We start from the raw sequence: 26,186 nt of genomic DNA on the forward strand, positions 1-26,186 counted from the left end.
ATTTCATCAGTTCTTATTTAAGCTTCTTTTGAATGTGATTATTTTTTTTTAATTTTAGTTGAACACATCTTTTAATGTATGATGTAAGACTGATTTCCTTTCCCACAGGTTCAACCCAACAATTACAGTGCATTCTATGATGATCAGAGACAAAACTGGTCCATCATGTTTGAGTCAGAAAAGGCAGCAATGGATTTCAGTAAACAGGTAACTACTTTGTGCAAGATACGACTTGCTGGCTTGTTTAGAACAACAGGCAAATCAAGACATATCTGAGAGCACTTTGTTTCTGAAAGGCCAGTTGTACTTTTTTACTGAAGTTCAGCTTTGAGTAACTGCATGACTGTGATCAAGGCATATCTGTGATGAACCTGGCTGAGTTTTGTTTGTTAGATACAGGCCTCTTTGAGGCAGGGGGCCTTTTATTTCTGATGGGGTTTTGGATCAAGGTTCTCAAGTACTGTAAGACCAATGGTTCTGTAGAGCAGAAGGTATTTACTGAGCAAAATTCAGTGCAAGGAAATATAGAATGCCTCATAAGGACATCTATAACCTGAGCTTGATCACTACAGTGAGTAATGCATACAATCTGTAATGAGTTGTAGTGGAACTTGGCCACTTTCTTTGAATGGCCAGAGACATTATAGGCTTTCCTTCTGCAGGTGTGCATTGCCAAATGCAACAGCTCCCCAGTGCTTGATTCAGTGCTCTACCAGGATCTCCTTCTTGGAGAAGGGCAGGGAGTAGAAGGAGGAGACTCTCTGGAAATTGCCTATACAGGTTGGCTGTTCCAGAACAATGGGCTTGGACAGGTAAAGACATTTCTGCTACCTCCTAATACCGAGTGAGTGAGTATGACAGTCCCTGCAAGGAACCTGCCACATCTGGTATTGGTGCTGATGTTAAAGATAGTTTTTCAGTCACTTGTGGCATCATAAGTGAAGTCAGATGTGTTATCTATAGAATAATAAGGGATTCCATTACTGTTCGGGGGAAAGTGATCAAAATACTTTTAACTTTCATAGGCACTCTCGCCCATTAATATTAATGAAAATGGTGAGAACAGACAATGAAGTTAGCTGTGCTCCTTTGGAAACAGCTCGAGGAAGTGAAAAGATAGGTCTTTGACACAAAGCACATCTCCAGATATTAAAAGAATGAGATTGCTTTTACATCCTCTACAGCTGTGTCCAATGGAGTTTGCTAATGAGCAAAATAAATGCTTTGTTTCAAAGTATTACCTTTAAAACACTTCTGGTTTTGCTAGTAGCAAAATTCATGGCAAAACGTTTTGCGTTTGCATCCATCTGCAGTTGAATCTTTTTGCTATAAAGAGGGATTTCGGTTTTTCACCTTTAGGGGATTTTTTTGTTGGTCTGCCTGACATGCTTCTCTCTGTATACCAATGGTACATAGCAGAGCTTACTTCTAATCTGAAATTTGTTCAGCTGTATATGTCTTGGTTTAATTTACAAAACTTCTAGACAGTTGTTTGCTGCTTGGTACACGCCTGTTGTGTAGTCTCTTGCTTGGCCCAATTCCATCCTGACCATCAAGCTCAAAGCAGTTTTAAAGTCTGAGTCTCCAGCTATTACTGACTTTGAGAAATTGCATTGTGCAATGGACTAGGAGCTGTAGCCATACTGTCATGCCTGAGAATTAGTTTTGGAAGTAGCAGAATGGGAAATAGCATGTAAGAGATTGTAGGAGTTTATGGAATGTGTAAAATACCATACAGAATTTTGAAACGTTTGGGAAATCCATGTGTTTTTTGGTTTTGTTCTTCGACTCTCTAGGTGTTCGATTCTAATGTTAACAAAGACAAGCTGTTGCGGCTAAAGCTGGGATCTGGAAAGGTCATCAAGGTAGAACTTCTGGCACTTTCATTATAATAATTGAAGTCTCAGAGCTTTGAATTACTGACCATCTTGTTCAGGATTCATATATGCTATTTCTGTTTTTGTGTTTCATTTGATAGGAAACACTGTGTAACAGTGACTCACTCAAACTTTTTTTTTCTTAATTTGCACAATACAGCCCAGTCTCATTTTCAGTGGCAGCATTAGAAAGAAGTTGACCTGTTTGGTAAAAAAGAAGCTTCCTATTTTCAAAAGCTGGGTTTTTCAGGAATTTTTTTTGTCTTTTTTATTTCTGGAAGTTACTTCATCCATTACCTTGTTCTTGCAGAACCCTGTTTCTAAAGGAGGATTTCAGTTTGAGAAGAACTTGAGATTCCTCCCCACTCACTGTGCCTCAGAAGCAGAGCATCAGATAAGCTCTGATACACCACCTGGGAGACAGGCATGTGGGAGGGTGAAGACAACGGGCAATTTTTAGGATGGTATAGTAACAGACAGCACTACTGCCTAGAGTGGTTTTACCCTCTTAAGTCAAATTGTGAGGGTTTTGACTGTGTAATAATTTTTCAGTCCAGGTGGTGTGATACTCCTTTATGTTATTGCGTAAAATCAGGTTGTGAATTAGAGGTGCTTTTGTTGAAGACACTTTTATTATGTCAGTAATTCATACATGGCCTCTTAAAAGTTGTCCTTTATTGAAGATGCGTTATTTTTCTACTTTAACGTGTATCTTCTTATTGATGTTGCCTGAGTGTAGTAGTTATCCTGTTAAATGCTGGCATCCATTTGACAGTTTGCGTTGCTCTGACTTAGAAGTCTGCTTTGCTACAGCTATTTTCTGTGGGTGCCTTGTAAATCTAACCATAGCAATTCAGAAGTGATTTCTCAATTACGTGGAGTTTGGTTTTTTTCCCCACATACTGAGAGAGGTCACCACTGTGTGCCCTCCAGTCCACCTGCAACTACAGTATTTGTGCACGCAGCACAGTGCACAGTTCTTCTCTCCGGCATATTGGTGTGATCTGTGATAGCTGCTGAAGTTATGATATTTAAAAATTGAACCAGGTTTCTGAAACCACACGGAGACCTGGAAGCCTCTAGCCTTCATGCTAGGGATTGCTCTATCTGATTTCATTATGAACACACTGGGAGCTGCGTATTTATTTATACATTTGCAATTTGTAACTGGCCATTATGATTCATTGAAAGATAAAGGTTTAGTGCTGCAGACTGAAAATGAATAGGATTTTACAAGAATCTCTCTATATGCGTATTGGAGTCTTCTATAACTGGTGCCTGAAGCTGTCTTAATTAGTGTAATTAAAAGAAACTGTAATGTCACTGTTCACACTGTTTTCTTGCTCTTCTATCTCTGAAAACCAAAGGGCTGGGAAGAAGGAATGATAGGGATGAAGAAAGGAGGGCGGAGGTATCTCATTATTCCTCCAGCATGGGCCTACGGGGCACAGGGAGTGGCTGGCCGTGTCCCTCCAGACTCGACTCTAGTTTTTGAGGTGGAAGTTAAGCGGGTGAGTGTCTCCCAAGCATTTATTTTACATCTGCTTTGTGGCTGTTGGGTGGCAGTGTTTGTATGCAAGGTGAAAACCTGTTGTTGGCTTGAGAACTGCAGCTCAGAAACTGTTATAAACCAAATACCTCAGGAAGATATGTATCTTTAATTTAAGAAACAAAACCAAACAAAGCTAAACCCAAAAAATTCCTCTAGGCTGTTTACAAAAACATATCCGTTCTAACTGCCTTGGGATCTTTTCATTGTCTTATTTGTGAGTCACTTGGGAAAATAAAATACTCAGTGAAGGATGACAGGATGTAAAGACTCAGCTTCTCCAGTTCTGAATCAGTTGTATGCTTTGAACTGCATGAGCTTGACAAAGGGCTAGTCATCAAAAATAAACAAGTTGCTGAAAATTTTTTGGGAACCCAGAAAACGGCCTTTTTTCTTATATGCTTTTTAAGGTGAAGTTAGTGAAGGAATGCGCTGGTTCGGATGGACAGAGTGTTAGTTCAAGGGATTCTCCTGCACCTTCTCCAGTACCCAATTCAGACGGCTTCTCTGCAGATGGTGGTTTATTGCCTCCATCTTCGATACCTCCAAAGCCTGGGTAAGAAGCAGCACAGTTAAGACAACTTGCTGTATTAAAAGATGGTAGTGCTCATAAACGTGTGGCACAATGCTGCATTAACACATCATCTGGCAAATGTCGGTCCTCTGTCTGCCAGCTTAGAGCCGTCAGAGGCATGCTTGCTAACAAGACTTGCAGGAAATTCTCTGCTTGAATGCTGACTTTCAGATTGAAAGAAATGGAAATGGCCCCAGACGGAAGAATGCTCTATAGCCTTGCTGAGATCGAGCATGATGAAGCTGTATGGGTACTGCTGCAACAGCTTTTTCATATCGGGTGGCAGCATAGTCATAGGTTGGTCTTGGGTAATGGCTGTTGTGTTTAATTGCAAACTTTGCATTGTCATTTGTTCTTAAATTAACTAAATACATCAGTCATCCGTTTTAGGGAGTTCAAGTTTAAGTGCTGCTCTTGCTGACATAAGTAGTTTATTAGACTTTGTTAAAATTGTACCAGAATGTGGTCATTGGAGCAATCAACAGAATCATCTTTCTGTTATCAGCTGTTCCACAGCTATGGAACTTCTCCATAATGATGATGTGAAATCTACAGCTAATGTTTCAAAGAATCTTCCAAAAGTAAGCTAAAAGAAATGCTCACAATATGAGAGAGAGCTTTTCCTTGGGGCAGGTGTATTTTGACGGTATATAGAAATGCAGAACATTGGATCCTGAATTTCATCTTGGTTGGTCTCAACATACACCTGTTTGGCTTTTCAGGGAGCCAGCTGTTCGGGCCAAGTCAAACTCCATCAGTGAACAGCTAGCAGTAAGTGGTGTTTTCTCCTGACTTATTTGAAGCCTTAAGTAGGGAAGCTTGGTTGGTTTCACCTTTGCATTCAGTATTGCTGAAGTTAAAGTGAACGTCCAGATGCTCTCCAATGTTAGGCTTACTGACAGCAGATCAGGGCCTTGTTTTTGAAGAGGTTAGCAGAATATAAGGAACCTCAGTCCCAGTTCCTACTTGTAAAAGCAAAGTTACTTTGACCATGTGGATAGTCAAAAGGGTAGTAGTCTTTTCAGATAAATTATTGTATTTAAAATAGATAACGGAGTATCTATTATCAGTTATCAGATAGCTTTTTTCTAAGTCTTGCTGATCTAAGGCTTCATAGGCAGACTAATTCATAAAGCACAATGTAATTGGGACATTCAATGTAAGTTTATATAGCTACATGAGAAGACTTCTTGTGTGTGCCTCAGGACAGAAAAAGCTGCTAAGCAGCTTCTTTAATTCACACATTTTCTTCTTGTTGCTGTGTTTAATGCAGGGGTAGATTTTTTTCTATGGAATGACAGCAGTGTCACCCCAGAAAAGGAGTATATAAGCAAGCCAGATTAACAAATCCAGTGTTATCTTGTATGCTTAAAAATTAGTTTTTCACATGGTCATTGAAAAATGAAAAGAACCAGAATTATGAAGTCAGTGATTTAGAAGAGTCTAATCTTGACACATGTCTGTGATGTCTGAAAAGCCTGGGCTGAGAGACAAAGGAAGAGTAACTGCGAACATTTCTTTTAGAACCCAGATGTAGCAAAGGCAAAGCTAATTTCTCGGATGGCTAAAATGGGACAGCCCATGCTGCCTTTCCTGGCTGGGACAGCAGGTAGTCAACTTGACTCCAGTGACTCGGAAATAGAGGTACATCACCGGTCACATAACTGTGACTTTTTTCATGCTTTCTCTACAGTGTGAATTCCTTAAAGTGGAATCTGTAGCAATAGCTCTCCCTTTGTCCAGGGAAAATTACTCTTGTTTCTGTGGCAAAAGGGTTTAATGATTCCACTAGATGGTTCAGTTGGGTTAATTGGGTAACGGTCTGAAGTGATCTTGGGTTCAAACTGTTCACTTGTTCTTTAGCATTCATTGCTAAAACAGAAATGTTTTCAGGATCTAAATACACTGAGAGGGACAGCGCAACCAGTGGCTTCATCTGCTCTGAGACCGTCACAGCCATCTCACGCGGTACTGCCCACAGTGTCAACACAAGGTAATATGCTGGTGAGCCTGGGATAAGTATAATCAGATTTCACTTATTTGCAGGCTTGAATTACAAGGGCTGTAAGAACAGAGGATTCCTTTCAGGAACTGCAATAGGAGCTGACAGATAGCTTTTTCTAAGTCTTGCTGATCCAAGGCTTCATAGGCAGACTAATTCATAAAGCACAAGACTGAAGTCCTTGGAGTATGTATTTCTTGTGATCTTGTGGACACGTTGAGGAAGAGCAGCCACAGTCCATGAGCTGCTCTGTCATCATGTGTGCTGGGGTGGCACTGAGATTTCTAGGACGTGATTTATAAATAGAACTGTTGCAAATCCTTTCCCAATGATTTTTTTGTTTGAAAATTAAGAAGATAAGAGTGAAGGACATCAGAGGGCTGGTGGCTCTGGAATGGGCTTGACTTGTCTTCCCATGATGGAATAGTCATGTCAGCTGCTGGTCAGCTGAGCTTATGGTCAAGTCTGAGTAACATCCTGTGTCAGTAAACTTCAGAGCCACCTTTGAATGAAACAAGGCTGTCTATATGTGGCTAGAAGTGGAATTTTGGTGAAAGATTACTCTTTTCTTGACCTTTTATCACTCACTTGACTGGATTTAATTTTCACAAGGCTGCGAACAGGCTGATATTAAGTGTTTGTCTGTTTAGTGATATATTTTTTTTTTGGCTATTTCACACTGGGTGAGTTAAATTATTTCTGGCTACTTTATGGAATGCTGAATTTCCTTCTTCCTTTTCAGTACCTCAGGCATCTGGTCCTACACCCCCAGTATCTTCTGCTGCTTTAATACCTGCAACAATCCAGCCCCATTCAGCTCTGCCTGGAGGAGCACAGGGCTTTCAGGTACCAAAGTTAAATCAAGGAGAATATTGGTGCTTCTGTCCTTTCTCGTAAGTCTTACTGTCTTCTCTGTTGCTGGGAGCAAGGACTTTATAGCAGCCTGTAAGGATGAGAATCCCAGGCTGTTTCTGGTGACTCTCTTTGGCATTCTGAGGTTTCCATCACATGCTCTTAGCATTTAATCAGAAAGGGCTGATACTCTGTTTGCTGATGACTACTTAAAGTTGAGCTAAGAATTAACTAGACTTTGTTTCTTATCTGATGTTGAAGTAGAGAAAATAAAAACTTCCAAGTACTTGTAGAGCACATGAAAACAAAAGCATTTTAGTTGAAATTTTTCTTGGTTATGGTCTCTTTTTCTGTGGGAGATTATTCACACACTTAACATGTTTGTGGGTCGTGGTTTTTCATCCAGCAAAATAATCCCATTTAAAAGGCTTGTGATGGTGTCTGCTTGCTACCAAGGAAACTTTGGGGGCTTAACACACAATGCATTTTCCACATCAGATAGTGAAGACTTAGTACAAAGCTATTGTACAAACAATTCTGTATAGTCTAAACTCCAAGTTTCTGCTGTCTGCTTCGTGTAGTTATTTTCTTTTAACCTATTTTCTGGGGCTTCTGGAAATCAGTAGCCTATGTCACATAGTTGCATTGTTTATTTTGAAAGGGTACAGGCAGAGGAAGAAAACATTTGATAATGAACAAAAAAACCTATGCAACAACAACAAAAAAACCAAACCCAAAATAAAACCCACAGAAAAAACCCATATCAAACCCAAAACTGGTGTGGCGTTGCATTGCTTTGGCTTTGCATTTTCCTTCTGTTTAAAATTAGGAAGGTGTGGCAAATAGCAAGATAAAAAAGATAGGCTTTTCTGTTTGTCGAAACAGAAACCAGTCATTAAAGTGCAGTTTGAATCTGACAGTGATTTGGGTGTATTGTTTTGAAAGTTTGACCCTGATGTCCTGAATTTTTCTAGAAAATTGCCCCAAGTTGTACTGTAATTTTTCTTTTTTCCTTGCCTGAGAGAGTAAATTGGTCTGGGTGAGGTACTTATAGCATTTAATGCGATCTTCAGTCCATTTCGCTACTTCTGATGTTCACTGAGCAGTGAAGTTGCAATCAAGTTGTGTTACACTTTTTGAGCCCTTCCTAGGAATAGCCTTGTGTTCAAGTTAGCATAACTTCAGTGTGAGCTGTTCACATGCTGATCTTTGCATCTCACAAACGTAAGGCAACATGCTTTTGCTTTTAAACTTCAGTGAAGAAGGTAGCTTGTTAAGACATGGTAACTTGAACACATATCTAGGCCTTGAAAGACGAGTGACTGTTATTTTCCCTTTACTATGACTCTTGTGTCATTTGACTTCTAGCTCCTTAATTCTGTTTTTCTGTATATCATCCTTGCTCTGTGGCTTAAAAAAATAAAAGTGAAAACCACTAAAGTGTGAGGAGGGGGGAGAAATATCAAAATATATTCTAATCCTTTGAACTTGTTCTGCAAGGTGTATCCTGGCATGGCATTTGCTTACCCCCAAACTGCTGCATCTGCTTCTCAACTCCAGCCTGTAGGACAGATGTATCCTGCACCTTACCAAGGTATGTTTATAAAAGTACATGCTTTTCAGAAGGCTGCAATAAACATGTAGCAAACCATTTATAATAATGATTTAGATAGCAATGGGGTGGCATACACATACATAGCCATCCTGTCTGTAATGCTGTGCTATTTCACAAGTTCTGATCTTTTAATACCAAATAGGGGCAAAATTTCCCAAATAAATACCCATCTTTTTCTTCTCTTAAGGAACTTCTTGCAGTGTGAAAGGGGATAGAATTTCTAGGTGTATTCCCAAGGCTGTGTATTACTAGAGGCATTTTATAGCTGGTGCTTCCAGTCAAAAATACAACTGTAACAGTAAACAGCTGTCCTACCAGCCAGGGAAAGAATTTAAGTGCACATGTAGAGGCCTTTGCTGAGTGAGAGGACATAGCCCAGAAAAAAAGACGCAACCTTTGAAGGACTAAAGACATTTAAAGAACCATTTAGGTAATCCCTGTGGTGAAGACTTGGATATAGCTGAACCTCTCTGGGAGCACTTTTTTTCAGTTAAAAGTTTCAGAAGTCAATATTCGTTTCTATTGTTTGATTGTACCTCCTTGCATATTACTGTTCTAGTGTGTCTGGGGACTTCACTCTTGTTGACCTGAGTGCTGTCACATGGCTCAAGAATTTACTGTAGCCATAAACCTGCCTGTTCATGTTGTTCAGAAAATACCTGCTGTTTCCAGATACCATGTCGCTTTTATTTCTGGGAAGAGCGTGGCTTGTCCTGTCTGTCAGGCTTCAAACTGCTAAGCATTACTTTTGATACATCTGTATGCAGGCATTTTCTACTTGTGACTATAGATCTCTCTCCTTTCCATTCAAGCACCTGGGGATGTTACTTCCTTTTTGATGACAGAAGCTCGGCAGCATAACACTGAAATCCGAATGGCCGTTAGCAAAGTAGTAGATAAAATGGATCATCTGGCTGCCAAGGTAAGGTACAGCATAGGCAGGCTTGTAAACGATGTTACTGCTGTTTGCTCTCCTAGTGTAGTCTGAGGAGCTGGCTCTGTTTAAATTCTCGCGTTGTTTGTAAGTGATGTACCAACTTAGTGAAAATTCCAATATGATCAGACCTTGTAGTGGTAGCAATTCAGCTACTATGAAAAAGCTTACCTTAAGCTTAGGGGAAGGTGCTCTCTCTTACCATCTTAATTATCATATGATGCATCAGTTTTGGAGAGGTTCAATGCCCTTCAGGAGGTGTCACAGTCAATGCAGTAGCATATAACCTACAGGTGATCAGATGGAACAGTGAAGTGGGTCTTTGCATGTGTCTGACTCTTACCTACACCCATAAATTCATGCCATCCGGCTTAAGAGTGGCTTATCCTTGCAGGTGGAGGAGTTGAAGAAACAGAACACTGGCAACAGCTCACTACTGCCTGGTATCTCCTCTGTTACTATGGAAGCCTCCATGATCATGAGCAATATCCAACGCATAATCCAGGTGAGCAATGATTTCCACCTCTCTTCCCCTCAAAAAAGCTCTGAACAACAGTTTGTGGTTTGGGTACTTTCTGAGCCAGAGCTGATATATCAGTATTTAATAGGCCTTGGCAAATGGCTCATGTGAGAAAAATTCTGCCAATTCTTACACCGTTATGGACTTAACCCGCAGGATCCTGCAGAACAGTTTCACAGCTGAAGTATGGTGTTGCAAGAACTGCCTACTGCTGTTTTTCACTTCTTAGTCTTATTCTTTGTAGCTTTGCTAGGCAGCAGCCCTACAATCTTGGGTTTTGTCGGTGAAAAAGTCAACCAGACAGTATTCTTCAGAATGTGGTTTGGCAACCACTGTCCCATGCCAGGATTCCTGCTAAGTGTAGCATGGTGCCTTCCTGGGACGTTACCACAGAAGGTGATAAGTCTCAGCACTGTACTGCGTCTGTATGAAACAAAGGTTTAGGTGCAGCTGCAAGGAAGTCTGAGCAAAACGAATATTCATGCTGGGCTATGCTTTAGGAGAATGAGAGACTGAAGCAAGAGATATTTGAGAAGAGCAGTCGGATTGAGGAGCAGAATGAGAAGATCAGCGAGTTGATTGAACGGAATCAGAGGTAAGGAGTGGACTGCATTTGCAAAGACTTTCTGGCTTACAGTTGGTTAGGCATAACTAGGAGGGGTGTTCTTGGTAGAGACATGTACTGATATTGTAAATCTTACTTCTTCTTAAGGCATTAGAAGTGTGGGGTTTTTCCACCCCACTGTCTGCAAAGCTTATCTCCAAAACTGTGGTTTATGTAAACATGAATGTAAAAGGGGAAAAAAACCCCCCTCATGCTATCTTCTTTAAGCACACTTGCTCTGCTTCTGGGAGTTACTTTACTTTTGCTAGCTTTTTAGTAAGGTGGAAGAAATTGTAGGGGATGTGGTCTAGTTCCACTGTTTGGGTGTGTGTTCCATCCTGGTTAAGAAGGGGAATAACTTGTTTAAGGAAATGGCAGAGGTTAGTGGTATTGCGTTATCAAAACTCTTGACTGTGTGATAGGATCACTTGTTGCAGAGAGGTGAAGCCTCTACCCAAACTGATATGATCCCTGCTGTGCCAGGCACACCCATGCCACCCTATTGCGATGAGGCTGTTCTTAGTGCAAGACATCATGCAAAATTATCTGGGTATTGTCATGAATAAAACTCCTTTGAAATACCACCTGTTCTATCTCAGCCTTTTGCTCCAAGTTGTATCTTTATGTAAATGCTCATGCAGTCTTCCCCTCTTCACAGATACGTTGAACAAAGTAACTTGCTAATGGAGCAGAGGAACCATTCACTGCAAACAACAAATGAAAACACACAGGCAAGAGTGTTGCATGCAGAACAGGAGAAGGTAATGGTGACAATGAGCAAAGCCATAGAGCTCTGGCTGCAGCCAGGAAAGGGGCTGCTTGTTGCACTAAAACGTGCTGAAGCCTTGTTTGCCACGGCTTACGTCAGTTCTCTTACAACTGTAGGTCAGAACTTTACATTTTGAAAGCTGTTTTGAGAAAACCTTTGGATTTTTTCATGGCTTTCGTGTCAAAAGCAGCACAGAGGATATAAGTGTAGGTGTTTATGCTGTTATAGCTTGAATATTCTTACCTTACATGAAAGGGTCTGATTTATTGTAGGTATATGGCCTGCATGTTGAGGAATTGTGTATCACAGGGCTTTGTCAGGTTGAAAATGTACTTCGTTTATTTAGTTGTATTGACAGTTTCAGAAGAGTTTTCTTCCTTTTATTTAACTGACAAGAGCGAATGTAGGTATAAGAAAAATTATTTCCTGCTAGAGTTTCCTCATTGCACTTCTGCACTTTTTGTTTGTTTCTACCAATAACATATTGTGCTTTTGTGAAAGGGGCTATTGGGAAACAGCTTTCAAACCAGCTAAATGCACTTAGATTTGGCTGCGTATCCTGTAATGTCCACTTATGACAGCCTAGCCCAGGTAGGCTAGCTTTGAGGTCTGCAATTGCATGGTGTCTTCCATGCTTTCTCAAGCGCTGGCTTCTTAAATTACACCAAGTTCAGTCTTGCAATGTGCTCCTCTGCCGAGTCGTGTATCTCTCCAGTTCAAGTGTGAGATAAATACTTGCCCTGCATGAGAACTGTAAGTCAGTGCACCTAAAAATGACAGAAACTGCAACTCTCCAAAGTATGCTAGCAAGTATGCTAAAGAATAGAGCAATATATGGCTGATAATTGTATGCTTGTGTGAGCAGACAGTAAAGAAAGACTGTATTTTTTCCACTGAGAGCCCAGGTCATATACCTGTAATATGTATGGAGCATGAGAGATTCTAAGCAGGAAGAAGTCAGATTGAAATAATAAATAAAATTCCTTTTTGTCAGTGAACACAGCCTCCAGCTTGCACAATAAATAACCTGGGGAAGAAGCATCTTTTGGAAGTGTAACACATGGTCTTCAGGAGCCTTTTGGGCCTCGTCTTCCATAGGACTCCACTTGATTCAGCAGTCACTGTCTAGGTGATAACACCATTACACAAATAGACTTCAGGCTAGACCAGAAAAGCTGTAACTTGCACTGGGAGATTTCCCCTAGTTTTGTGAGAGTATGGACTGTAAATATGAAGGCTGGTATTCCTTCCTTTTCCTTTTATCTAACCCAGCTTGCTCTGTGACTGCAATTGCTGAGATCACTATGGAGAGACAGAATCGGGGAAGAGAATTTTAAGCTATTTTATCTATTCTTTATTTAAAAATAGGGGCTCACTGTTTATTTTGTGATACAGACCAGGCATCTGTACCCAGGATTACTGAGAAGAGATATTTGTAGCTTGCTGCATTTGGGTTACAGATCTTTGACCCTGCCAGAGCTTTAGATGAAGGCTTCATGTACCGTAACAATAAGTAATAACACTCTGCGCTCTCTAGTACAGTGAAACGGTAGTCCCATGTAGGACTGCTGCTAAGTCTGTGGTGTGTAATGTACCTGTAAGGATGCCTTTAGCTTCTTTCTCTCAAAGCCAGGCTTCACTACATTTTTCTGTCTAAGCTTTTACAGTTCTTGGAGTAGTTTAAAGGCTACTCTGGCATGCCTTAGGCTCCTGTAATGAAGCATTTTGCTTTTCTGATGATGATTAATGCCTCTGCTTTTTAAGTTCTGTTCTTAACTCTTCCTGTTTCCTGTCGCTGCTTTCTCTTCCTAGCACATGCTGCCAGTGGATCGGGGCTGGGACCAGGTGAGGCAGTGTGTCTGCTGACTGTTTAGGTGATAGATAATTGTGCCCTACATAGCGTCAGCCCAGCTTCCTCTTGAACTAGCTAGAAGCTGATTGGCATTAAAAGAATTGTCTCAGATCTTGAATTAGCAGGTATCTTCAACTTGGAAAAGGGCTTTATAACTGGCAGTGTGGCCACTGGCCCCCTCTTTCTTAGGGAGCCCTTTAAAAGAACTTTGTGACGTTGCTGCTCTTGTTTCACCTCCCCCATGGGAGAAATAGGACATGTTCATATAATTGTTAGAGCCACATACAGATCACGTAAGATTCTTGTTGAAAGCTGGAGGCTGGAGCTGAGCTAGTATAGACATGAAGCATTCACTGCAGAAACTTCAGTAACAGTTCCTGGCTTAGGATGTTCTTTTTATTTTTCTTTGTTTGCTATTAAAGGCAACTGTTAAAATAACCTTTAGATATGCCATGGAGTTTTGTTTTGGTTTTAGCATCTAGGAGTTAGCATCTTGAACTGCAGTGAGACATTTATGGAAACGTAAGGGGAAAGCAGATCTGGTTTTAGCCAGTCTCTGTTGAAATACTGCCTCCTCTTTAAAATTAATGGTGTAGTATCCCAGCCCTCAAGGTCAGCACATACTCACCCTCACCATAGTTGGAACAATTTTGCTCACAGCTGTTCTCTGCCAGAAGGTGGTGGTCCTAGTCTGAAGGGAAATGCTTTAGTTCTCTTTTGGGAATAGAGCAGAGAGCAACTCCAGTTCTCCTGAACTTATCAGTTACAAGAACATGAAAGCCTGTTGGGAATCTGAATGCAGGCATAGATACAGAAGCAGTTTTGATATTCCCTGCAGCAAGTGAGGTTTTCTGGTTGGTGTAGTTCTGTCTTTGCAGAGCATCCTCTGAATTTTTTGTGTCATGCAACAACATTGGGAACGTGACTTCGTGTCTTTGTCTTGATGCCTTGAGCCTCTCCTAACATATTGCTTACAAGTTGTCTAACAAGCTGTATTAGTACCTGGTTTTACATGAGTCACTGACTGAGAAATAGCAAATCTGAACAGGGCAACAAATTACTGTGAGAACTGTACTCCAAAATGACAGCCTTGCCCATGCGGGCACCTCAAGGTGACTACGTGCTGTGTGCTCTGGAGAGAAGGTGCTCTTTTGGCTGGAACAAGCCTGTGTTTTGTGTGGCTTTTCAGTGATTTGTAAGCTTATTGAAGATAATCAGATGTTGGAACCCAGGCTTTTTTACTTGAGTAGATGTTATCATAGCCCGAAAACTCTGAGCAGAGCCACCAGGCACTGGTTCTAGTCTTAAAAAAACATCTAAGCTTTTCAGGACAACTCACTGAGTGGACCTAATGTGGCGATTATGTTGGTGGTGGCCTTGTGCAACTTTCCAGTCAGTCTGGACAGGTTATAGCAAAATAATGCACAATAACACGGCAAAGAAGTTATCATCACCTCTTCAATTTGAAGATGTCTGTGAGGTGCTGCACCCCAGCACTTCCCTGATAAAGTCTGCGGTACCTTATTGGTTCTTCCTGTGAGAACAGCTCTGGCACCTTCTCCCACTCACATACGTTTTTTGTTTTGGTTTTTTTTTCCCTCCCTTTTCCCTGCTCTGTTTTGCGATACAGGCCAAAGTTGCAGAGGAGTTAGCAGCTGCCACAGCACAGGTTTCCCAACTACAGCTGGAGCTGACTGCCCACCAGAAGAAGGAGATGGACCTACGGAAACAGCTGTCTGCTGCCCTGCAAGAGGCAGAGCGACACGAGATGCAGCTCAACAAACTGCAGGCACAGTTAGCAGGTGAGACCTCCTGTGCCTGTTCCATGAGAGCTCCTTTGTCATTCTTTTTCCCCCTTTATAAGTCATAGGTTTTTCCTTTCTTCTGGGGGTATCTGTTCCTGCTTTCCCTAGGATCACTCACAAGGGTATCAAAGAAGGATATCGATGCACTGAAATGTCTAAAGGGTATGTGCATCCTTGTTACCACTGAAAGGGAAGTGGGCCAAATCAGTGAACAAAACCATCCTGTCACAGGGGATGCCTGTTGTAGAAGCAATCTCTTGGCATTACTGTCTAACGTCTTGTAGAGGAACCAGAGATGTTCCAGGGGTTGAAAAGTCATGAGAGATGAGGTATAAGCATTGCCATTTCACACAAGAAGCTCTTAATTCTAGTTCCCGCTGCAGGTGCAAGCTGCGTTGTTGATTTCATTGTGCAAGAGATGCTGTTCCTTCACATCAGTCCCTAAATGTGCTGACCTGCAATACATGTAGCACTGCAACCCACAGTAAAATCTGTTTTTATGCAGAGCTCCAAGAAGCCGCTGAGGACACTCAGACTAGGTTCAAATCTGAGAAGCATAGCCGCAAACAGCTGGACATGAAGATTACAGCACTGGAAGAAGAGCTAACGGACCTAAAAGTGGAAAAAGAGACTCTTGAAAGGGTACGTCTGGTGCCAACATTAGAGATGCAGGGTTTAAGTTATTTGCTGAAATTTAACCCAATATTCTTGCTTGTAAATATGCAAGTTAGGTAAATCTTGATTCATCTGCAGGCAAGGATCCCTGTGCTAGTGGATCCTTTATGCTCATGTGATTTATTTTTTTTTTTTAAATATCTTAGCCAGTAATTTGTTAACCCTCCTACCTCTAAAATAATCTCAGCTTGATTTTAAAGTATTAATGTTCCCTGCTCAAAGAAGCTCTTTCTGCATGTGGCAGAAAAGTTACTTTGGTGCTGTCTGGCTTATTCTGTGTTCTGTTCTATATTGCAGAATCTTGCAGAGAGGAAGAAGAAGTCCCTCTCGGAGAGAGCTCAAGCAGAAGAAGAGATGGAAGAAATACGCAGATCGTATCAGCAGGAACTGGACAAGCTTCGGCAGTTGCTGAAAAAGGCACGGACTTCAACTGACCAGGCAGCAGCAGAGCAGGTGAGGAGTCACGGGAGCTTCTCTAACAAGCATCTGGGAGGCTTGTAGGAATCTACAGGTAGGAAATGGTTGTGAAAATGCTCAGGCAGTGGGAGAATAAAAATGTTTTCGCCTTGATTTTAGGGGTTAACTTGAACACAGCATTCACTTTGTTGTCTTTCTGAAATGTTTTTGCTGGTGTTCGTTAGCCCTGCTTCTGACTTCAGAATTTACACTGATGTCTCTTAAGGAGGTGCACAATTTGAGAGGGGAGGAAGGCTGCTAGGTTCCCGTAATTCTCTGACTTCAATCACAGGCCACGGATGTGGCTGCAAAGTTTTGGTGCAGCACTGATGCAGGCTGGCATGCAGCATCAGATTTAGACTGTGTTACAAAGAGAGTGTCAAACTGAGGAAAGGAGAGGCACCAGACTGAGTTCATAATAGAGAGATTACAGGACTGCTGATGAGTGAAAGACTGCTTAGAAACTTGCCCAGAGATCCGAAATCTGAGCCAGACCTTCAGGCCAGCCTGGGGGATTGTGGCTGGAATTGAACTCTGAAGTGTTGGGCAGGAATTGGTGACAGCTGCAGGGCTGCGTTCTGCATGTAGATATTCCAGCCTAGGGCAGGAGAAGTTGTCCAGCCCCAGGTTTTCAGCCATTTCAGCCATTCAGACTCTGTGTGTGTCTAATGATGTCTCTTACATGGTGGGCAGATATCGCTTATCCAGGCAGAGCTGGAATCCCAGTGGGAAGCAAAATGTGAACGTACACTGGCCTCAGCCAAGGAGCAGCATGTTAGACAGTTCCAGGAGGTGTGTGAGCAGAGAGACTCCTTGCAGCAGCAGGTGTCCCAGCTGGAAGAGAAGGTAAAGGGCTGTTCTTTATTGCTGAAATGTAATGCCAAAACCCCAGTAACTGTAACCACGGTCCTCTCCCACCTAACTGTAGCTTGACTTTTTAATTTCTTGACTGTTAGGGAATTTGGTCTTGTCTGCAAGATGTGTCTGTACTTGTACCTGTTACGTTGAGTTGGTGGGCTAGTGAATTTGCTGCTGCAGTAGAAAGATAAGGTGATGTCTCAGACAGTCTAAAGCAACAGCTACAATCTGTTCTGCTTATCTGCACGGTTCTGAGTGATCCTTTTTGAACAGAAACTGTTTTGAAGTGGATGACACTGAGAGGGGCTGTAAACTGATGGGCTCTAGTTCTTGTCTTTCAGCTTGCGGCTCTAAAACACTTGAAAAAAGCAGAGGAGCAAAAATTGTCTGAGTTTCAGCAACATTTGGAGCAACTAGAGCCTATCAAAGAAAAGGTAAAGGGAGTAACATGGCTGTTGAACGTGAACTGGAGTGCAGTAATCGCTAGCCTCAGACTACCTATGTCCAGAATAACAAGAACATGAGTTCCAGAATATGAGAGGGGAGGAATAACTTCATGTTGCTTCCAGCAAACCAGAACAGGTCCAGTGATATGACCCAGCCTGAGATCTCAGTAATGCTGTGCCCCTTCTTGGTGTTACTTGAAGAGCTAACGATGCAGTTGTGGACCTTCAAGGTTTTGGCTTGGTTAGATATCATTATTTTGGTGCTGTTACTTTCAGCCAAGTCTTTTGCAACTCTCTATCAAAGGTCCTGCTGAAAACGCCACTCAGCAGTTTACACCTCACTAAAAAACTGCTGACAGAGAACCCATCCGTTGAGAGGCTCATTGCAGTGGTGTCTGGAGCTGTTCTAACTTTCGGTTTCGCTTTGGCAGTATTCAGCCTTGCAGTCTGATATTGTGGTGCTGAAGGCTCGCTATGAAGAACGCATCCGAGCCCTGGAGAAGGGTCAGGAGGGATCTTCACCTGCAGACTTCACAGAAGAAGTGAGCTTGGCTATCCAATATTTCTCCTTACTAAGCAAATCTATTTACCTTGAGTTATTTTGCTTTGAGCAGAGACAGGAAGGAAAAACATTGTTTTCTCCACAGTAGCACTGTGTGTCTAGTAGCAGGGTCTACAGAGGAAGAAAGGAGGTGATCTTCCTGCTGCCCAGTTTGTTGCTATATTTTTTTAGGTTAAAATCTAAGATTTAAGGCTTAGATTTAGAAATGGAAAGAATAGTAAGAAAGAAGCATCAGTTTGCCTTGGTTTTGTGCAACCTGCCTCAGTTCTGGAGGGACGGGTTTGATTTATATATAATGGTTCTGAATTAAGATGATGCAATGTATTCTGCTTTGTTATGGGAATTTCTGATTTGAAAAGTGGATTCTTTGAAAACCACACGTTTGTTTGGATTTATTGTTCCTTCACGTGGAGAAGTTTCTGATGTTATGTCCAGTGCTTCACGTGTTAATGAATCTTTGTTTCTTGTCTTGTTCTTTTCCAGGTAAAGAAGATAATGAATGGTGTATTTCAGTCTCTTCGGGGTGAATTTGAGCTGGAAGAGACATACAGTGGCAGGACAGTTCTGGGTGTTGTCATGAACACTATTAAGGTACAACAGTGATTAAAAGATACAAGGTGATCAGTGTGAAAGAATGAGTCTTGGGCTAAAGCTGCAAATTTATGTTGTGAGTCTGAAATAACTGTGAAGCAGAAATTTGTTGTGGGTGACAAAGCAGCCCAGTAGTAGAAGATGATACTGTGATGGTTTGTGTTTAGGATATAACCTACGTTTTCTTTACTCAATTTTTTAAGACTGTAACACTGCAGCTACTCAACAGACAGCAACAGAAACCAGATCATGACAGTAACAAGGAGGAATCTGGAACAGGAGCAGTGAGACAGGCGGCATCGCCTGAAGGAAAGTCTGACCGTGAAGAGCCCATGCAGCATAGCCTGGCACAGCGTGTTGCATTCCCAGCTGACCCTGGGGAAGCAGCCACAGGCTCCGTGGTGTCTGACCAGGAAGGCGAGTCTGCTCCTCTGTCTGCTAGGCCCAGAACTCCTGAGGAGGAGCAGGTGACACAGAGCAGTGGGTTGTCAGAAGAGAAGGTCCAGGGGGAGCATCTCTCTTCCACAGCTGAATCCTGCCTGGATCCTGATGAGGGACCTGTACTGACAGGACAGCCTGTTCCTGAGGTGGATGAGGACGTTGTCCCAGCTGAGCAGAGGCAGGAGAGCAGTCCCATCAGGAAAGCTGAGACTGAACACAGTCCCTCCAGAGTATCTTTGCAGGCAGAAGTTGCAGAATCTTCTGTTCTAGAAGCCAAGCCAGGAGATGCAGATGTGGCAGTGCTTGCAGAAAAGCCAGTCCTGGAGCAGAAGACAGAGGAGCCTGTGGGAGGTTCAGAGCCCCCTCCCTTAAATGGGGAGGGAGGGAACTGCACAGACCCGTTAGACGGAGCTATCCCCGAGAAGGAGCCTGCTTCAGTGTCCAAAACAGCACAGCCAAGCTCGGCTATCACCAGAGGAACCCCCGGACAGCAGGAACTGGGCTCCAGCCCCAGGCAAAAAGATTCCAGGTAAGGTGTGACCGCTGGGGTGGCCACAGCCTCACTCCTGCTGATCAGCTCAGTGTGGTACGGCAGCACACCCAGAGCCCGGTGCAGCTCTGTGGGGCAGCAGGTGTGCAGGGCTGAAGCACCATCAGGGTGCGAGCACTGGGTGGCACGAGCCAGGTGCTGGCCAGGACACGCTCTGCAGGGAGAGACAGGCTGTGTCTGGGTGGAGGCAGCGGTGCCATTGTCCCTGGTGAATGGTTCCCAGCTGAGCGTGCAGTTTCTCTCGGATCTGATACTGATGGCTGCCAGGTCCCAAGGTCGTTATGCACATGCAAACTTTTACTGAACTGGTGTATAGTCTCAGCAACAAAAGTTTTCCATCATCCTTTAATAGAACTTTTTAAACCAAGATCCTGTCATCTGTGAGCGAGCTGTTAATTCTTTATCATCTTCTAGCCTCTTTGAGGACAACTTCTTTGAAACACCATCTCGTAAACCGCTGAAGCCTCTCGTTCCCTCTGAAGAGGAGGATGAGGAGGAAGTGGTATGTATTTTTATCTTCCCACTCCTACCGAACTGGTTCAGGCATTAACCTGTAGCTTGTCTGTGAAATCCTTCCCGTGGCAGTGGAGGACTGACTGGCTCCTGATAGCCGAGCTCAAAGCTCCCTGTATGTTCTCTGTATAGATCGAGTGTCTGGGTGGGTTTGTTGTTGAGTTTAGAGGGATTGCCTGGGCTGAGAGAGCGATGGACACACTCCTGCTGGCATGAGCTAGTGAAACTTGCCAGGTTAATTGAAGGGTTTTAGTGTCCTGTCCCTTCTAGCCTGTAAGCGTCTCTCCTGGAACATTAAGATAGTGTATAAGAAATACAAAAACTTCAGCAATGAGGCTTCTTCTTAAAGCTGACAGATTTCAGAGCCCACACTGTGTAGCAATTACTAAATACTGGGAAGCTGTTAAGACTAACAAGTTTCCCTCTGGTTTGACTTGCAGAGCATGAAGGGGCGTCCCCCTCCAGCTCCACTCTTTGGTGATGATGACGATGATGATCTGGACTGGCTGGGATGAAGAGCTGGCTGATGAGCCTGCGAGCCCCCTCCTCTGGGCGTGGCCTCTTTCTGTGCACTTAGCACTTAACGAGCTGCATATGTGGGACAGCTGTGATCACCCAGGGACTTCCCAGGTTCTCGTACTGCAGACTGATGGGGCCTGAGAGCAGGGGCTCTTTCTGCACTCAGACCCATCGCTCAGACCTGACAAACATGCGCAGAGGTTGAGACGAGCTGAAGGAACCGACCAGTCTTAGTGCACGTTTGTATTGCTGTCCGACTTCTGTGAACCATTGATTCCTTAGTCTGAAACTTTATGCAGATACAAACTTTGTAAAGTGCTTCAGGGGAGCAAGTCTGGCAGGACCCTGCAGTAGGTAACTACTTTTTAAAAAGTCAAGTCTAAAATCTTGTCGTCTTCCCCAGTAAAGATCTCCTTGGAATATTTCTCCTAGTCCCCAGGGTGGCTCCCAGGGACCTCCGTACCATCCCATCACCATGTGTGAGCAACGTGCAGTGGGAGATTTGGCCGAGACACCCCAGGCAGGTGTTTTCTGTGGGCACCAGCTCCACGCAGGCAGCTTGGGGACAGCCCCGGGGCTGAGGTGGTTGGGCTCATCACTGTTGTATGTTCTACGGCACACGTGGTGCTGGCTGACCCCCAGCCTGCTGGGCAGGGGCACCTGTCAGCGGTTCTGAAAGCCGGGGCTCTCTTAGACCAATGCTCCAAGCACAGATGTAGCATCTAGGAACTGTGGCTGTAAGAAGCCAAATCCCCAGCTGTGTTTTACAGAGGACCCCAAGGCTCAGAGAGACCTCACAAAAGTGATTCGCTGCACAGCCAGCTTATCTCCTCTTATCTTTGCATCCAGAGGTGAGATGTTTTTGGTTTTTTCCCACTGGGTTATGTACGTTTCACTGGCGGTGAAAGCAGCAATGCAGATTTGTAATCTGCTGCTGAGAGAGAGGGAGAGAGTTGCTGTAGGCAGCCGAGCCCATCTCCTGTGCCTTTTTCTCTGCTACTGATTAAAGTGTGATGATCATAGCAAAATTAAAACTTAGTAATAGGATGTAAGTTATAACCCAACCTCCCCTGGGCTCTGCTGGCAGCCAGGGGTTTGGGATATAACTTTTCAGTCTTAAGTGGACCAAGAAAGGAAAGCAGTGAGGATAGAGAGTTGGGCAAACACCTTGGATTTCTCATAGCATTTTTACTTCTACATTTATTGGCACTAATGCAACTTAAAACTATGAGCAGGTCTTTGTATCTTTAAAACAAATAACCCCCTCTTCACTTAATAAACTGGAAGCGCTTAAAATAATTCTACTACAGTTTAGTTTCTACAACTGCCTCCTATCTTAAATAAAATTGATTATTGTCCTCCTAAATGTGATTTCTTGGGAGGAAAAAATAAGAAAAGGTGCTGGGCATCCCTGTTTGGGAATGTAGGAGGGTGGCAGGTCCCTGCCCCTGCGCTGCGTGCCCAGCCCAGCACACTGCCAAATGCAGCTGTAATTGTGGAAGAGACCAAAGCCTGTGAAACAGCCAGCCTGCGGCCGAGCAGACACTGATCTGGCAGGGTAAACTGCTGGGGGTTCCTGGGGAGCCACTCCAGAAGTCAAAGCACCAAATAGTTACTCGTTGCTGGGTGACTCTGTGTGTGACGGTGTGTGAAACCCGGATTTTCTGGGGTCCCCCCTTCCTTGTGCTGGTCTGAGTGTAGGTACCCTGAAGCAGCCTCTGCCCCCCCCCAGCTGGGGCAGTGTCCCAGTGGAGCTCGTTGCTAATACTAACAAAATCCACTTCTTGTTTCCTGTTACAGATGGGCAACCTGAGGGATTTGCATTTCACTTCTTGAAAAATAAAAGTGCAATTAAACCTGTATTTTTGTTTGCATGGCCTTTAGGTTAGTGAAACACTGGAAAACTGACTTAGCTGTGACGTAAATCAGGAATCACTTGATCTGGAAACGCTTCTGGGGAGTGTTTTTGCTGTTAAACCCCTCTCCTGGGAGAGGAGGGGAGGTCCCTTTGTGCCGTGACTGTGGCTGTCTCGTTGTGCGAGAAGCTGAAGTGCAAAAGCCAGTGGTGATGTAGGCAGGGGTCACTCCCCTGCTTCTCCACAGGGCTTCAGGGGAGAGGGACCTCGGGCATCACAAGGGCTCGCAGCAGTGCGGTCCCTCCTAAGTTGGCTCTGCGGGTGCAGGAGGGTGCCCGCTCTGGCAGTGTCCTAGCAGCTCTGCTGTGCCCGTCTGCTCTGGGCATGGCTTGGGGTGCAAAAGATTTGGGGTGCAAGAGATTTGAAGCTTGTCCTTTAAAAAGCAGGCACAGCAGGTAACGCAACTACTTCCCCACCTTGGCGTCTCCCTGTACCTTGGGCGTTTTTTTTCTGGCTTAGTCTCGGGACTTAAAATAAACCACGTTTGTTCTCTGCACCCTTGGGTGCGGGAGGGGTGAACATGAGGAAGGTCTGGGCTTCGGGAGTGGACAGCAGGCTCTGGGAGCCACGGGTGCCAGGCCATGAGGAGGGGCAGGCGCTGTCAGGGCAGGCTGCAGGGGGGCTGTGTCTGCTCCTGGGTGCTGGTTTGTGGCTGAGGGGGTGTTGTTGGATGGAGCTGGGGCTCGACACCCCGGAGCCGAACCCCCAGCTCCATGCCTGGGCCCTGGTCATCGCCCAGCCCCTTCCCTGCCCGCCGGGAGCAGAGGCAGCGCGTTGTTCTCGGTGCAGAGCTCTCCCTGCCCGGGATGCACAGAAAAACCACTGGAGACGGTGCTGGGGCCACATCTGCCTTTAATGTGTCCCACGTCTGTGTGGGGCTGTGCCCTTCCCCAGCTGCCACGTGCGCCACTCCGGGCTCTCTTCTAAGGGGAAAGGGCTTTTTTAATTGCTTTTGAACAGTTTCACCCACAGAAAAGCACTATGGCACCTTTCCCGTCCCCTTTCACCCCGTCCTCGCTGCCTGATGAGGTGGACTGAAGCGCAGCCGAGGGGATTTTCCAGCCTCTGGGACTACCACACCGGGAAGCACGTGTGGCCCCACGCTGCGACTCCTGCCGAGCTGCCGCCGCGGGGTCCAGAGGTACCGGGAATACGAACACAACACAAACAGAGCCAGACCCCGGGGGGTGAAGGAGAGCGCTGCAATAAGTTAATTTTTAAAGAGTCTGATGCCTCGGGGCTCGTGTGCGAGGCAGCTGAGAGCGTCCTGCATGCCTGGGCTGGATCCTGGGAGGTGCTGAGCCCTGGCCTTGGCCCCCTCCCTGCCTGCCTCGCCGGGGCTGAGCCACCCGTGGCCCGAACAGTCCCTGACCCGCTGTTGGGTCCATCCGGGCTGCTCCGGGGGCGGCGGGGGCTGCAGTGCGGGACAGGAGCCCCTCTTCCCCATCCAGACCTACTTGAGGAAGACGAGCAGGAAGAAGGTGGAGACGATGAGGATGAGGATGCCGGCAGCGAAGCCGAGGCGCAGGTTCTCCATGGAGGCGAGGGGGGGCTGCGTGTCCAGCAGCAGCCCCCGTCCTGGCAGCCCCAGCACGAGGGTGCCTGGCACCTCGGAGCCACGGCGAAGGCCGCAGGGGGACACCGTGCTGCTCACTGCGAAGACGGGGGTGTGAGCCGTGCATGACACTGCCACAGAGCGCGCCGAGGCTTGGTGGGTGTTTGGGGGGGCACTGCTGCCCCCCTCCTCCTCCCCACGCAGGGTCCGCGAGGCTGGCATCGCCCCAGGACCACCCGGACCCAGCTCAGGCACCAGCGTCACCATCCTGCAGAAGGGGCAGCTGATGAAGGCGACGGCAGCGGCGCGGCACACCAGCTTGCGCAGGCAGCTCAGGCAGAGGGAATGGCGGCAGGGCAGCTGCTGGGGGGCTCGCCCCCCCCCGGCACCCCAATACGCCTCGTAGCAGATCCCGCACTCCCCGCCGCTCTCCGGCCCCACCGCCATGGTGCTGCGGGCGGGCACAGCCGGGCCGGCCCCGCTTTTGAAGGCAGGAGGGGGACGGTGGCCGTGCCCAGGCAGGCAGGGGGGGCGGCGTGGCCACCCCCCACTGAACTTCAGTCTGGCCCCAGGGCGCCTGGTGGCCGCTGGACCGGCACGTTCCCCCTCAGCAGCACGTGTTGCCCCAAAACAAACCTTGCTTTTCCCTTCCCTTCTACAAATCCGCTATATTCTCGATATTTCCCCATGTGTGGGGGGTTTCTGGGATTTTTTTTAGGATGAGCTCACCAGTGGGGGACAACGGCCCCGCTGTGCATCCATTCCACACCGGACCTGGATGTACGTGTCGCCTGGCACAGGAGATGAACCATCACGGGCAAAGGGTGGCTGCGGACCACCACGGCCCCTGCGCTGCTTGAGGCTGGATGTGGGCAAAAGGCAAGGATGCATTTTTTTTTAAATTCTTTTTTAATTCTTTTTTTCCCGGTCTCTGAAAATGCCTGAGCACAGCTTGGGGTGACACAGGGCGTCACTACGTGGGAACAAGCTGGTGGTCCCCAGGCTCCCAGGTGATGCTGCAGCTGTTGTGGTGTCCCAGTACACGGCTGAGCAGGGTTGGCCCTGCAGGTACGTGGGGCTGTGGTGGCGCTGGGGACGAAGGGCACCCCCGGCACTGCCGATGCTGCAGGCACTTATTTACGGGTTCGCAGCGGACCTTGCCCGGTGCTCCTGTCACTCATTACCCCCCCCAGCACAGCCTGGGCTGCGAAGGCGGCCGGCAGTCGCAGGCTGGGCTGGGCTGGGCTGGAGGGGGCAGTTTGCAGCTTTGCTGCTGCTGAGCAGGTCTGGGGGCGGCCGCAGAACTGGGGTGTCTCTCCCCGCTCCCCAGCCAGACACGCGGGGCTCTCAGTGTGGTCCCTGGGGGAGCGGGGTGCGAGGCAGGGCTCCCTGCGGGGCTGGGGCTCTGCAGATGCCTGGGACCCACCACCCTCCCCGCTGCCTCGCCGTGCTTCATCCCTTGGCAGGTTGGCACCTGACACCGTCCTCCTTCCTCATCCTGCGGGATGCCAAGCACCTCCGCTGCCTGCACCCTGCCCAGGCGAGGGGGAGCACGTCAGCCCCTCCTAGACCCTTCCTGCCCTCATCTGCGCGTCTTTTCCAGGGCTCCCCTTGCTGCACCCCAACCACCAGCTGCTTTGTGTGTGTCCCCCTTGCCAGGTCCCCACCCAAGCACCCGGCAAGTCCCTGGATGGGACCTGCTGGCTCCAATGCGCAGCAGTACCTCAACGTGGAGGCAGAGGCTGCAGCAGGGAAATGTCCCCAGCGGCTCTCCCCAAAGGGCTCAGCCAGGGCCACACAGATCCAGGCCTGGCTCTGCCGCTGCCGCACATATCCCAGGACTGCTGGCGGCACACAGCACTGCACTGGCCACCTCCCTGAGGCCACCACGTGCCCCGCAGGGATGCTCTGCACAGTCATGGCCACATGTGAGGTGAGCCCAGTGGAAGGTCCAAGGTCTCCCGCTGCCTGGATGTCCCCAGAGCTGTTCTGCAGCGAGCAACATCCTCGCAGGAGTCCAAGATCCTCAAATTCTTCCTGGTTTGACGTGGGAGAGGAGGAGGAGGTGACACCGGGACAGCCAGGCACGTGGCGGCTCTGCCACTGCTCTGGAGCCCCTGGCTTTCAAGCGTCCTCCCCCTCCAGAAGGAA

The 26,186-nt window shown here is 46.1% G+C and overlaps 1 protein-coding gene across 4 annotated transcripts in view; it reads left to right on the forward strand.

Annotated features, from left to right (window-relative positions):
- The window catches only part of FKBP15 (FKBP prolyl isomerase family member 15), a 27,701-nt gene extending 5,275 nt beyond the window's left edge, over positions 1-22,426 (forward strand). For 3 of the 4 annotated variants that reach the window (XM_056352754.1, XM_056352755.1, XM_056352757.1), the window contains 24 exons: positions 109-207; positions 663-812; positions 1,797-1,865; positions 3,245-3,388; positions 3,837-3,982; positions 4,723-4,771; positions 5,525-5,644; positions 5,894-5,993; positions 6,745-6,848; positions 8,355-8,448; positions 9,282-9,391; positions 9,798-9,908; positions 10,424-10,518; positions 11,186-11,288; positions 14,779-14,950; positions 15,459-15,595; positions 15,926-16,081; positions 16,778-16,930; positions 17,284-17,376; positions 17,820-17,930; positions 18,434-18,541; positions 18,745-19,511; positions 19,947-20,034; positions 20,486-22,426. In XM_056352754.1, the coding sequence (XP_056208729.1) occupies positions 109-207; positions 663-812; positions 1,797-1,865; positions 3,245-3,388; positions 3,837-3,982; positions 4,723-4,771; positions 5,525-5,644; positions 5,894-5,993; positions 6,745-6,848; positions 8,355-8,448; positions 9,282-9,391; positions 9,798-9,908; positions 10,424-10,518; positions 11,186-11,288; positions 14,779-14,950; positions 15,459-15,595; positions 15,926-16,081; positions 16,778-16,930; positions 17,284-17,376; positions 17,820-17,930; positions 18,434-18,541; positions 18,745-19,511; positions 19,947-20,034; positions 20,486-20,560 (3,354 nt within the window). In that variant the 3' untranslated portion in view covers positions 20,561-22,426. The remainder of the gene's footprint in view (positions 1-108; positions 208-662; positions 813-1,796; positions 1,866-3,244; positions 3,389-3,836; positions 3,983-4,722; positions 4,772-5,524; positions 5,645-5,893; positions 5,994-6,744; positions 6,849-8,354; positions 8,449-9,281; positions 9,392-9,797; positions 9,909-10,423; positions 10,519-11,185; positions 11,289-14,778; positions 14,951-15,458; positions 15,596-15,925; positions 16,082-16,777; positions 16,931-17,283; positions 17,377-17,819; positions 17,931-18,433; positions 18,542-18,744; positions 19,512-19,946; positions 20,035-20,485) is intronic. The other variant, XM_056352756.1, reaches the window with a different exon arrangement.
- Positions 22,427-26,186: the final 3,760 nt, after the last annotated feature.

The sequence above is a fragment of the Falco biarmicus genome, chromosome 9 (genome assembly GCF_023638135.1).
Source record: "Falco biarmicus isolate bFalBia1 chromosome 9, bFalBia1.pri, whole genome shotgun sequence".
Classification (NCBI taxonomy): domain Eukaryota; kingdom Metazoa; phylum Chordata; class Aves; order Falconiformes; family Falconidae; genus Falco; species Falco biarmicus.